Source organism: Lycium ferocissimum, chromosome 4, assembly GCF_029784015.1.
Source record: "Lycium ferocissimum isolate CSIRO_LF1 chromosome 4, AGI_CSIRO_Lferr_CH_V1, whole genome shotgun sequence".
Lineage (NCBI taxonomy): Eukaryota > Viridiplantae > Streptophyta > Magnoliopsida > Solanales > Solanaceae > Lycium > Lycium ferocissimum.
In genome coordinates, this window is record NC_081345.1 from 32,677,746 (window position 1) to 32,690,473 (window position 12,728).

General features: G+C 35.1%; 1 protein-coding gene across 1 annotated transcript; it reads right to left on the reverse strand.

Moving 5' to 3' along the window:
* Nucleotides 1–3,633: 3,633 nt before the first annotated feature.
* On the reverse strand, nucleotides 3,634–5,830 carry LOC132052362 (transcription factor TCP5-like). Its single transcript, XM_059443867.1, has 2 exons — nucleotides 5,310–5,830; nucleotides 3,634–4,931 (listed from the first exon to the last, which is right to left on the reverse strand). The coding sequence occupies exon 2, from the start codon at nucleotides 4,902–4,904 to the stop codon at nucleotides 3,945–3,947; it is 960 nt and encodes a 319-aa protein (XP_059299850.1). The 5' UTR covers nucleotides 4,905–4,931; nucleotides 5,310–5,830; the 3' UTR covers nucleotides 3,634–3,944.
* Between the last annotated feature and the right edge of the window lie 6,898 nt (nucleotides 5,831–12,728).

The following is a 12,728-nucleotide window of genomic DNA, read 5'->3' on the forward strand; positions in this document are numbered from 1 at the left end:
CTCCTAACAAGTCTTTTTTACTTTATTTCTTGTGTGCTCCACTCCTAATTAGGTCCTCTTTTTATTCTTTCTATTATCCGCCTTTTTTAACCCAATGCTACGTTTTTTTTTTTTTTAATTTCTGTTTTACCCTCCCCTATTCAATTTTTATTTTTTAAAATTTTTTACCTTATTCTCTATAGCAAAGAAAGGAAAAAAAAGGAGTACTCCAAAGTTCGATCCTTTCTAAATACGAAAATCCAACAAATGTTTTTTCTTTCCAGTTGCATTTTTCATCACAATTTCACGGTCCATGCGTCCATTATATTAATATGACTTTTCTCATTAATTTTTTTACCATCGTGTTCAAATATTTGTGCACTTCTACTATGTGATTGGTAGTAACTACGTACACATTAAAAAAGTTAAGCATCCACGAATCTAAAATTTTGGATCCGTCACTGCTCGTAGCTTCTTGCTTTTGATTACATTATTGTTACCATATGTTGTTTATTGTGTTTCTCGCATTATTTAGTTGTCGCAGTTGTTCCTTTTTCTGAATGCTCTATACTGCTTTCTATTAGTTGCCATGTTTTCTTCACTAATGTATTTTCTTTCTCATTTGCCGCACTTAAGGCGAGGGTCTTTCGAAAATAGTCTCTCTACCTTCCCCAGGTAGGAGTAAGGTCTGCGTACACTATACCCTCCCCGGACCTCACTTGTGGAATTACACTGAGTATGTTGTTGTTGTTGTTGTTATAATTAGCTATGAGAACTGTGCTGCTATCAAAGTCAGTTGAAAGCTCAGATCTGTACTTTTATTTACGCGTACTACAGTACTATCAAGTTATAATTCAGTAGAGAGCTTAGTGTTCGTAAGCAATTACAAAACCCAGAGGCAATATATATAGACTTTGTTTTACATATGACAAAGGATACTTCAATTTGGGTCAAATCTATTTAAGAGAAAAGGAAATATGCAACTCTCTGTCAAATCTTGGTTAATTTAAAATAAAAAAAACACTTCCTTTACTCAGGTATCAAAAGCAACGAAGTTAACTTTGCATGTTTATGCATGCTCAAGTACTTAGGCATTATACTCCCTCAGTTTCAGGTGAATGTTCTGGTTTGACTGAGAGAAGACTTTGACATGAAGTATATTACTCCATACATATAATCTTAAATTACGCCATCTGGTGGCGTCAGCCTATCATTGATCAACAGAGAATTACAAACAGGAGGGGAACCAAATGTCTTTACCTCACCAAAACACTAAGTTTTTGTGTGTGTGTAAGTAGCTACTAAAATCTTAACTTAATTTTAACAGCTAATTAGTTCAGTGCAATGTTGATGAATCTATTAAGTTTAAGTTTTGAATCCAGCTCTACATGTGGGGCGCATGAGATTACTTTTATTTGCACAAAGTAGAATAGAAAAGACCATGATGAGAGTAAAAATAAATAAATTCAAGTAACTCTAATGGAATACAATGGGTCTGAACCTAATATAAGTTAAATTGTTTCATGCAGAAACATGGTCAAACCATTTCCATCGGGTCATAACGTATGGCTGCTAAAAGAAGTTAGTAACCCTTAGTAGGCGTTTGAACATCGCAATTTCATGTCATGATGTCATGATTCCAAAGCCATGAGATGGAATCAGCCTTTTGGACATCTCATTTGATAAAATCCCAAATCATCCAAAAAGGCATGATTTGAGACTTCAAATCATGATTTCAAAATTTTTAAATATAAAACTTGATCTATAAGTTTATATTTTGTAAAAAAAAAAAAAAAGACCAATAAGTTGGTAGATATTTTTAACAATTATTCCCACCAACCTCATTAACATCTACCAACCGTTATTTATGCTCGGACCATGTGGGAGGATTATATTAAAGTGTAGTTACATTACTATTCATGTTAAATTTTCCTTGTTATTGAACTAAAGTTTGATCAATTGATGTTGTATTTTCTAGAAAGGCCTTCTTGTAGCGTATTAATTTTATTATGAACTATGACTTGCTCGTTTCGTAAGATTGTATAAGAATTGGGAAAGTTTTGACAGTTTTCACAACTTGTGGGGTTTTTATGTCTATAAGAAAAAATACAACTTAAGAAATCCAAATTGCATGTCCAAATATGATTTCATCTCATGATTTCAACTCATGTCCAAACCGCTCAGTTTTTACTTTACCTATAAATGCCCCAAAGAAAGAAAAGTATGACAGTTTCACGGAGCCAAACAGAATTGCAGACTTTTAGTGAAAGGAGCCAAGAGGTTGCTTTAGAAATTTGGAACTATATACTTTTGTTAGACTGACACTGACTACGGTTAGGTATATTTTGATAGTACTAACTTTTATAAGAATACTAGAATTATGTTGAAATATTAGCTAGGTTCATAAATCATAAAACATAAAACCCACTCATATCATTAATTAGGAAAACTCAACTCTTACAAAGAGGCGTTTTATAGATGTTAAAGCTAAGGATAATTCTGGACTCAATATATTGTTATATACATTTAAACCCTCACAATGAACTGGGCCAACTTAAAAATACAAAAGAATGCACCTAAATAACATAAAGGCTATGCACCTAATCACATAAATATCCTAAAGTCACATGAATAACATCAAAGTAAATGCACTTAGTAAATCTAAAATAAAATATTTAAAATTATTATGTTTCTAATACTCCCCATTAATTTCTGAAATTCTTCAATCTTAAGAAATGTTTTAACAACAATCATCTCTACTCTTTTTCAAGTTTCTTTTCTGCCAAACTTGAATCTATATCCTCTCTTTTGTATCATTCAGATTAGAAATTCTATAGGATTTGTTGAGACCACCTTCAAACATAACATGATCAATTATTTCATCCCAAGGATAACAACATCACTCTTTGATGAACACGCCTTATATCTAAGAAATAATCTTAACTATTGACAATTCATTCTCCATATGTTTTTTTTGACATTGGCTATTCCAAACCTAACCGACTGAATATTTCTCTGTCTTATTTTCCTATCTTGTAAACTCTTTCAAGACTAACGCTTTCTCGAAAGACGGCTCTTTTCTTACTAACTAGTAGGATTTACTTTCTTTTTGCAAATAGTCGGCCTCTCCATGAGTCCTTAACCTCGGAAATATACCTTTAATGGAGACTGCCAAATATTTCTCTTTACTCCGATCGAACCAACCCTCTGATGCTACTTGTTCCAATATTAGGTCGGTCCTTCCTATATCTAATAACACACAAAAAGGATGGGAAAGGGAGATAAACACAAAGCACAGTAATATTATTAGAAAAAACTCCAATTTTACAAAATAAAATTACAAAAAGGGTTTTTATCTGTGCTAGCTAATAAAGTACTGTATATAACTCTAAACTCAATATTACTAAATACTTTCACACCCTCATGAATATCACCAAGCATGCACCTAAATAACATAAAGACTATATATGCACTAATCATATAAATATGGAGTGCTAAAATTCACATGAATAACTCAAACTGCATTCATTTAGTAATCTAAAAATATTCAAAATTATATTTCTAACATATTATATTTCCGTACCAACCAAAAAAAAAAAAAACTAGGAAGACCGGACCAGCCGCCCAACCCACCCCAGATTTCAAAGAAAGAAATTAAGAAGCTACAAACTTTAATATAATATATATTGACCACGTAGTGGTAGAACATAGACTCTGACTATCAATATTATATTGTGTTCCACGAAGTAAATAGATAAAATTTATAAACATAAAAGAGATAGAACAATCATGTCTTACTGTATTGTTGTATAATCTGTGAAGCAAGAATATTGTAGCAAGTTTATATTTGTTGCAGCATGGGTCTTTCCAAGGCATAGCTGATGATGTTCTAAACAAATTCAAGACATATATATAGCAGCTTCAATTCCATGTGGCACACTAAAATTTCTTCTGATCCATGCTAATTAAGGATCACTGCCTTCTTTATGGTTGTCATGATCATCACTTTCTTGTGACTTAAGCCCCTTATTCAGACTGAAGGAGGATTTCACTTGGGAACTGATTAACTGAAGAGTTGGCATGATCGAATTCGGATGGACATGTTGTGAACTTGAGTTTATGAAATGGAAGTGGTTGAGCTGGGGATTAAGTTGTGGAGGAAAAGACATATTGGATGACATTGTTGGAGCAGTTGGACAGAAATATAGTTGAGAGCCTGGAGGAAAAGACATATTTTGTTGGCACTCTTGATGATGATCAGTTTGTGATGCTGAAAAGGAGTGGTAATTTGCAAATGGACCTAAAGACAAGTTTGAATTAGGTTCCCAATAGGTATTATTGAGGGGAAAATTGCTGTTTAATATGCCTGCAGGTAAATTAGAAGATTGATGATTTCCTAATTGAAAGAAATTGCTACTTTGTGATGAAAGTAGTGGAACACAACCAATATTAGTAGCATTTTCTTGCTCATTTGTGGCAATCCACTTGTCTTTTCCAAATCCTGTTTCTCTCAAAGTAGCATCAAAATCTTGATGATTTGTTCCCTGATCTTTCATATTGAACACGTGAGAAAGAGATGGATGTGGCATTTGCAAAGGTGGAAGCTTATCAATATCAAGTTTAGTGGCATCTATCAACCAGTCTACAACTTTGCTAGGTTGGCTCAGCCCAAGCCTATCTTGAAGATCATACAATTGAATTGCAGTTGGCACTGAAAGTCTAATTCTCCTGTCTCTTAGTCCCTTTACAGTGCATACCTTACTGTGCCTATCTTTCCCGGCAAAGGAACGCGATACGCGTACAATTCTTGGATTTTTAAAGCTGCCTGCCCATGACTGCCTTGAAGAACTTGATGGAGTAGTCCTTGAGAATATTTTACTATTGTTGGTGTCATCACCACAAGATTCTTTCTTTCTTGAATTCATGATCAACTTGATTTCTTCATCATTGATCTACAGAAATTCAACAAAAAATTAACAAGAAGATAAATGATATCTGTTAGAGAGGGTAGTATAAATTTTTCTTGATGTGAATTTCAAAAAATAATATCTATGCTACTCTTTCCCACAAGGTGGATTCTTTTACTTAGATTGCAAGTTATGCTACCTAAGAACTTAAAGGAATTAAAGAGCTAATTAATCAAGAGAAGGAGCTAGCTATAAGTGTAACATTTCTTGTATGCATTATTTCTAGCTTATGCTATGCTACGATATAGATAAATGTCGATAGCTGTGTAGACAATTAGGTATATCCAACTTGAAAGTTCCATTCATGAAATTGAAATTCAAAAAATAATTAGGGGAAAACATTAAAGGCTTAGTGTGACTAACCAATATCTATCTGGAGAAAAATCGATTCTTCTCCCATAGATGTACAATAGAAGCCTTTCACAGACTCGGCTCTTTTGTATCCTCTCAACACTAACTGAACTAGAAGTCTGCTGTTGTTGATCTGATATTCTATGAGAAAAGTCTTGTTAGTCTTCCGTTTGAACGATGATATCTATGAGCATATAAAGGTCACAGGTTGAACTCAAATCAGATTTGTAGCTCGAAAAGATCTCTTAATGACATTAAAGTCCTCTGTGTCCACATCAAAATGAAAGACTGAAGCAATTTGATGGGAAACCTAACTCATGTCCAGAGAAAAATCTTACAGGATAAGTTACAATTTTATGGAAAGAATAAATATTGTTAGAATCTTACCATGCCATATTGCTAAGGCAAGGAAAAGAATAAAAAGGTATGGCAAATTCGTGGCCATGTGGTATCGATACAAGCTGACACGTCGATTCGATAGGCTTAACACGAATTTGAACAAGATTACACTGCACAAATGAACAAATTTTTGCACAATAATGAAGTACTTAGTGTGCTGGTTAACGTTATAATGCTATATAAGTAAGGTAGGCTGTTAACTTCAAAAGGACCCCCCCTATAGTTAGAAAAAGAAAAAGGAATTACTTTTTTTTCCTTCTTTTTTTTCCACTAGTGAAAAGTAAGTTGTTAATCAGATAGTAGGTTTTGATTGCATATCTGTCCTATTTCAAGAAATTAAAAGGTAATTCTGCAATTTAATTTGTTGTAGTACAATTAATTGAGATAAATGCCATCAAACTAGATAAAATTGTAGCAAGTTGGATCCCAAAGTTGTGGTTCATGATGTTGTAGGGATGAGATTATTGATAGTAGAACAGCTACACTTGTAGAGGAGGGACCAGCCATACAAGTTCTTAAAAGCCTTTTTTCTACTTTGTTTACACAGAGAGGACCACATTTACTTTTGCAGTGAGCTAGCATGCAGCAATTTGGATTGTACTAACTTAAACCAACTTTTGTAATTATCAGCCCTTGAATTAACTTTTTCGTATCTTGCAACTTTGTTGTATTTTATTTTGTGGTAAAAAAATAACCCATACAATTACAGAAGCAATTCAACTGTTAGGCATAGACACTGCATAAGCTTCCAAAATAGGAAAAGTATGTTGAAGTTACGGTCAATGATTAGGTTATCATCAAGAATGATCAAACACCAGCTATTATACGAGTGAATATGGAGAAGGAGAAGTGACAAAATTTCAGCACAAGTAATTCAATGAAATTTTGACCAAAATAAGCTATTATTTAAACCAATTCACCAAAATAATACGTTTTTAATTTTTTTACGTGAATCAAAGATAAACGTATTCCCCGTAACGTACGTGCATTATTTTATTCAAAAATTATGACGGGAAAAATAGTAGTTAACGATTGTTAAAAAAATTCCTATTTGTGAACGTAACGTATTATGCCTATCAGATCCCAAGACCACGACTATTAGTTGTCTCTTCATTTAAAATAACGACATCGTTCAATGTTTTCTAATATACGTGAACAGATATACAACCGAAAGTAAACGCTCATTGAACAAATTTTCCTTTTCAACCTAAAACCCCTCTTCAAAATAAAACCTAGCATCACTATCACCAAGAAAACAACAAAATTTACTCGATCCATATATTATTTTATCTATCTCTGCAAATTGATTTTGTTCCGATGATATAGATTGTGACGTTTATTCAATTTTTTGCCACAAATTTTAAATGTGAAACTTTCAAAGCTCAGTATTTTGTGCGATTTTGCTTGCTAAAATCGATGAAGAAGCTTGGAACAGAAACTTTTTTTTTTTTTTAATTAAAGGCCACTAGAACTTTGTGCCACGATGAAGAAGTTTTATCGCAGGCGGCTATTTTATTAATAAAGGAAAGGTTCAACCAAAACCAAATGTCTTTGAAAACGTGATTTTCAACAAAAGCAAATAGACTAAGCTAAGTGAAAAGGAAAGTGCACCATTCAAGTCAATCCGAGCGGCCCGTCGTCTTTCGGTTCCTTGACGTTCTTCGGTGATGATTTGGCCTTCGTCCCTCCACAAAATTCCATCTTTGAAGCTCCTTCAACACAGTTTGTTGCTTGATCTCCCTACCGATTTCTCCCATTTGTACTTCGGTATTTGTGTCGATTTGGGTTGAAATTGCTCCGAATCGATCTAATATGGTGTGTTGTTTGTTGATGTGTCTTCATTGTTTCCAATTTTGTGGTGAGTTCGGACTTTCTCGACTTTCTCCGCAACTTCGATTTTTATTTGAAATTGCTTAGAAATCCTTTCCGATGTTATGTGTTGTTTGTTGATGCGCCTTCATTGCTTCTAATCTTGTGGTGAATTCATGATCTCTGACTTTCTCCGCAGCTCTGTGGTTTGCGTTTGCGTGTATGGTATACATTTCTAGACGCCTCTTCGATCTGCTCCTGCTTGTGAACAATCGGGGTTTCTGAGTTGCAATTGTCATTGTGTGTCGTTGCTCTGTGGAACAGGATACTGTGATTAAGGTATGTGTTTTTTCACACACTAGTATAGTGGAAGAATTCTGGATTACGTTTCAAACTTTCAATTTCTGGATTAGAAGATAATGGTATGATGAATTTCCCCCTTTATCTTCAAAAAAATGTAGTATTCTTGTTTCTGTGTTTTTCGTTTGGGAAAATACAGAGTTTTTTCTCTCGTTTTTTCACTTTCTTAAGAAGATGTGATGTTCACATTTTTTAGGAAAACAAGCATAGAAGTTTCATAGAAAATATTCACTTGTGTAGGTATTTTTGTTTTATGGCGGAAATTAATACATATCGGATGGATCCGGTCCACTCGACTCATCCGTATTGAATGAACAACTCACCCATAGGTCACGGGATATATGGGATGGAAAGGATAATGTGATTTTGAATACAAGGAGATGTGATGGAAATTTTTGGGACTTCGTAAAGGAACATCCAATTGATACACGAGTCTTGGAAGTGATTAGACTATCGGGATTGTACGGTGTTTATAGATCTCATCGACCTACTATTGATCGTAGTTTGATTACTTCATTAGTTGAAAGATAGAGCGTCCCGAAACTCATACGTTCCCACTTTAGGACGGGAGAAGCGACAATCACGTTGCAAGACGTAGAGGTGTTGTATGGCTTACCCGTGAATGGTGATCCAAGATTGGGAATGAGTTGGCGAGGAGCACGGAGGATTGGAAAGACATTTGTCAAAGATTATTAGGTTTTAGTCCACTTCCCGAGACTTTAAAAAAAATAGCCTCAAGGTATCTGCACTTAATCAACACATGCTACGTCATCCAAAATTACTTGACACGGCAACACAAGATATGGTCAATCAGAAGGCTAGATGCTATATGTTTTGGATGATTGCTGGTATGATGATGGCGGATACATCTCGGAAGTAATTTGAAGCTTATGTACTTACCTATGCTCGAGGGACGTCAACACACAGATCTTACAAATTGGGGTAGTGCGACCTAGCATGCTTGTATCACTATCTTTGTAAGGCCTCACAGTCGAGCAACATGAGATAATATTCCTACCACTACTACGTATACCTAAAAATATTAATAAAAGTATTAACTGTATCTATAAAAAAAAAACTTGTTCAATTCCTAAACGTATAGTTCTCTTTCTTCTAATTAGATTTTTCTAACCTTCTTACATGGAATGTCCTCCCAGAGTATACATATAGTTCTCTTTATTTTCTTTCTAGCTAAACGATAAGATTTTTTATTTCCTTTTTGCTATAATGAAAAAAATGATGTTGATTGTTTTAGTTTACTGCAGCAGTTGCATTAAATGATGCTGAAATTAATGTTTTTTCTTTAGGTTTGGGCATGGGAGAGAATTACTGTCCTCAGGCCCCAGATATTAAAACAAAGGGACGCGAATGCTGGTTTACCTAGGGGTCCACGCGCTACTAGATGGTTTGCACATTTTAGTTGGACCAACACTACCCAATATGTGTTGAAAGTTTTTAGGGATGCACTTGATTCCATGACGGAGGATCAGGTACAATGTTGTATTAGTTTTGTTTTAATTTTCATGTATATTGTAATTGTAAGGACTCATTCGATTTATTTGTTTCATTTAGTTTATTTGGGAACCATATTCTGATGAATTGATTGAGAGCCTTCCCGATTATTGTCGTGTTGGACGAAATATATGGCGTGCTAGAGTCACAATATTTTGTTGGGATGTTGTCGAGGTTCACTTGCTTTGATCGAGTTATGAGGCAATTTGGAATGATACGAGATACCACCAACTCCGTTTCCATTTGATCCCACACATTTTAACCACGATCGTCGGGAAGGCCAAATACAAATTGGGAATTGGAGCATGCACAATGGTTACCATTTTGGCACCAACGACTTCGATACGTTATTAATGCACGGTCAATCAAGGAACCACTTCGGTACGACGACCCTACCTTGTTTGGTTCGTACGCATTACTCGTCTTGTTATTGGTAATCCTACTTCGCGTCCTCAGCGGCAACAAGGTTATGTGCCTAATGCAACGGCTTATGAAGCAATGGTAAGTGGTGCATATTTATTTTGGTTCAACAATCCTACATGTTTCTTGTATATGCAATGTGAAAACTGTATCAGATGATCAGTTCTACACTAGTTGTAGCATATTAATAACTTCCTTTGTCTTTGTTGTTTCGGTTAAAAGATCCTACCAAGTAACTAATCATTTATAAATTAATCTAGTGGTTCTTAAGTTTAGTTTCAGGTGAACTGTTTGATAGATGGTATATTACAACTTGTGATATACTAGCCACCTCTTTCTCCTTTTTGAAACTATGATGCATGCTCTGCCCATAATTCTCAAGCAAATTTGTGTTAAAAAAGGCATCGTTTGGTTCCATGAAAATGCATTTGGGACGAGTATTACCGTACTATTCTAAAGATGCTTGATTTTGATGTGGTTTCACACAGTGCGTTATATTCATTCGATGGTTGATAAAGCAAAATCACTCGGTGATCGACCATTATTTGAGGAATTTTATATGTTTCGTGCAATGGTGCGGATCGAAGGTGAAAAGTGCTTGACATATGTGCACGAGGCTGATAGAATTCATTTACAAGCCGATTATAAAAAGATGGGTACATGTGCGACCGTACACGTCCCTCGTTCGTAAGCGAGGAAAAAGGTGGTGTTTGTGGTAGGAGGAGAACGTGCTATTAAGAGAGGTCAAGTTGTCTATTGAAATGGATGAAATGCATCGGAAGATGCCCCGGCGTAAGATGATCCGGAACAACAAATTGTAATATTGGTTCCACTTGAGGGCGACACTCACGATTCACTCGGCATCGGGTATGACATATCAACCAACAACTACTCGTATCAGGCCATACATGACGCCACAAACTCCACAATATTCAAGAGATCCAAGTCTTTCGTCTTTTGAGAATATATTTGTTGAGAATGGTCTGTTTTTCAACTCATCGCCTGTGCAAATGTCCATCGATATCCCTGAGGCCACTAATAGAGATGATGGGCAGGACTCCAATATTGAGATACAAGGTAATGAGTTGGATGATTCCAACGATGAAGTGGATGGTGAACCATCAATGAGGCGGCTGCAAAATTATTCGTAAGCGTTGTGCGACCGGGAGTCACTTTCTTGATCAGCATGGTAGGATTAAAAAGCAGCATGGTAGAAGTAAAAAACAGCAAGGTAGAAGCAAAAAGAAATGAATGCATCACTAATAGTTTGGCTTGTAAGTAAGATGAAGGCACATAATCTCGCATTTAGTAGAATGATTTCTTTTTTTTTTGCTTTTTGCCGTTCTGTGTTGTTTTGAAGTAAAAAGAAACAACTATGGTGTATTAGTCTTTTTTTGCTTTTTGTATTCGGCTATGGTGCAAAAAGAAGTTTTAATTGGAAGTCATGATTGTATTTGGTTTTTGCTAGCAAGTCATGGTTGACATTAACCTTCAATCATGATGTGTATTTCTTTTCTTTTTTTTTTGCTCACTGCTGGTGTTGTTTTGAAGCTGGAAAAGAAACAGCTATGGTGTATTAGTCTTTTTTTGCTTTTTGTATTCAGCTATGGTGCAAAGAAGTTTTAATTGGAAGTCATGATTGTATTTGGTTTTTGCTAGCAAGTCATGGTTGACATTAACCTTCAAGATGTGTATTTCTTTTTTTTTTTTTTTTTGCTCACTGCTGGTGTTGTTTTGAAGCTGGAAAAGAAACAGATATGGTGTATTAGTCTTTTTTTTGCTTTTGTATTCAGCTATGGTGCAAAGAAGTTTTAATTGGAAGTCATGATTGTATTTGGTTTTTGCTAGCAAGTCATGATTGACATTAACCTTCAAGATGTGTATTTCTTTTTTTTTTTTTTTTTTTGCTCACTGCTGGTGTTGTTTTGAAGCTGGAAAAGAAACAGCTATGGTGCAAAGAAGTGAAATTTTATGAAAAGATTTCCATGAGGCATTTATATGTATTTCTTCACTTTATTCATATAGATGCTGAACTTCACTTTATTCATACAGGTGCTGGTTTATTCCTACTAGTTATGCTTTTAGTTAATTTTTCGAGAACTAGAAAAGATTAGTACAGGTGCTGAACTTCACAGAAGTTTCATGTAATGAGGCTGGCCAAATACTTGTTGGAAGAGATGTCTAAGATGAATATTTCTATGTAATGAGGCTAGCCAAATACTTGTTGGAAATACGTATTGATCACTCCTACATAAAATTTAGGAAACTGAGCATATTGATCATATAAAATAAAGAAGTAAAAAAAAAATAAAAAAAAATTAACTGATTACTAATGAACTAATATAATAACTTGACAAACTCGACTAACACTAAGTTTGACTACGGGTTGGACATTGACGCCTATCATGTCCAGTTTGCCTACACAACCCGCAAGCTCGCCCATAAACTGCAGGACCACGATCCATCTCATTAGGAATTCTAGTTGTCCTTGGTCGATTGGGACGACGATAGAGTTCATTACTTGTCATTCTAAAACTTGGAGATGGCCAATACGCCTCATGCCCAACTGGCGAGAATGACCCAGAATATGTTGTAGCATAGTTCTCTATTGTGAAATGCTCGCTGACAAAATTTCTAGCCAATCCTCCCATTCTTTTAAGAATCTTCATGACATGTGAACATGGAAACTGCAAATTAGCCCATTTTCCACAATCACATTTTTTTTTCATTCAGTGAAACACGGTGAGGATTACCACCAGTACCATCAACTGCGCATAGATCTAACCTCATATACCCCTGTGGGTATATTCCAATCATAAACAAAGTGCCTTTTTGAACTTTCATAGTTCTTTTCCCACTTCATTTTGAACCTCCCTGTCCATAGTTCATTTTGCTCCGTGTTGTTGCGTTTGAGACCTACGAGTATACCGT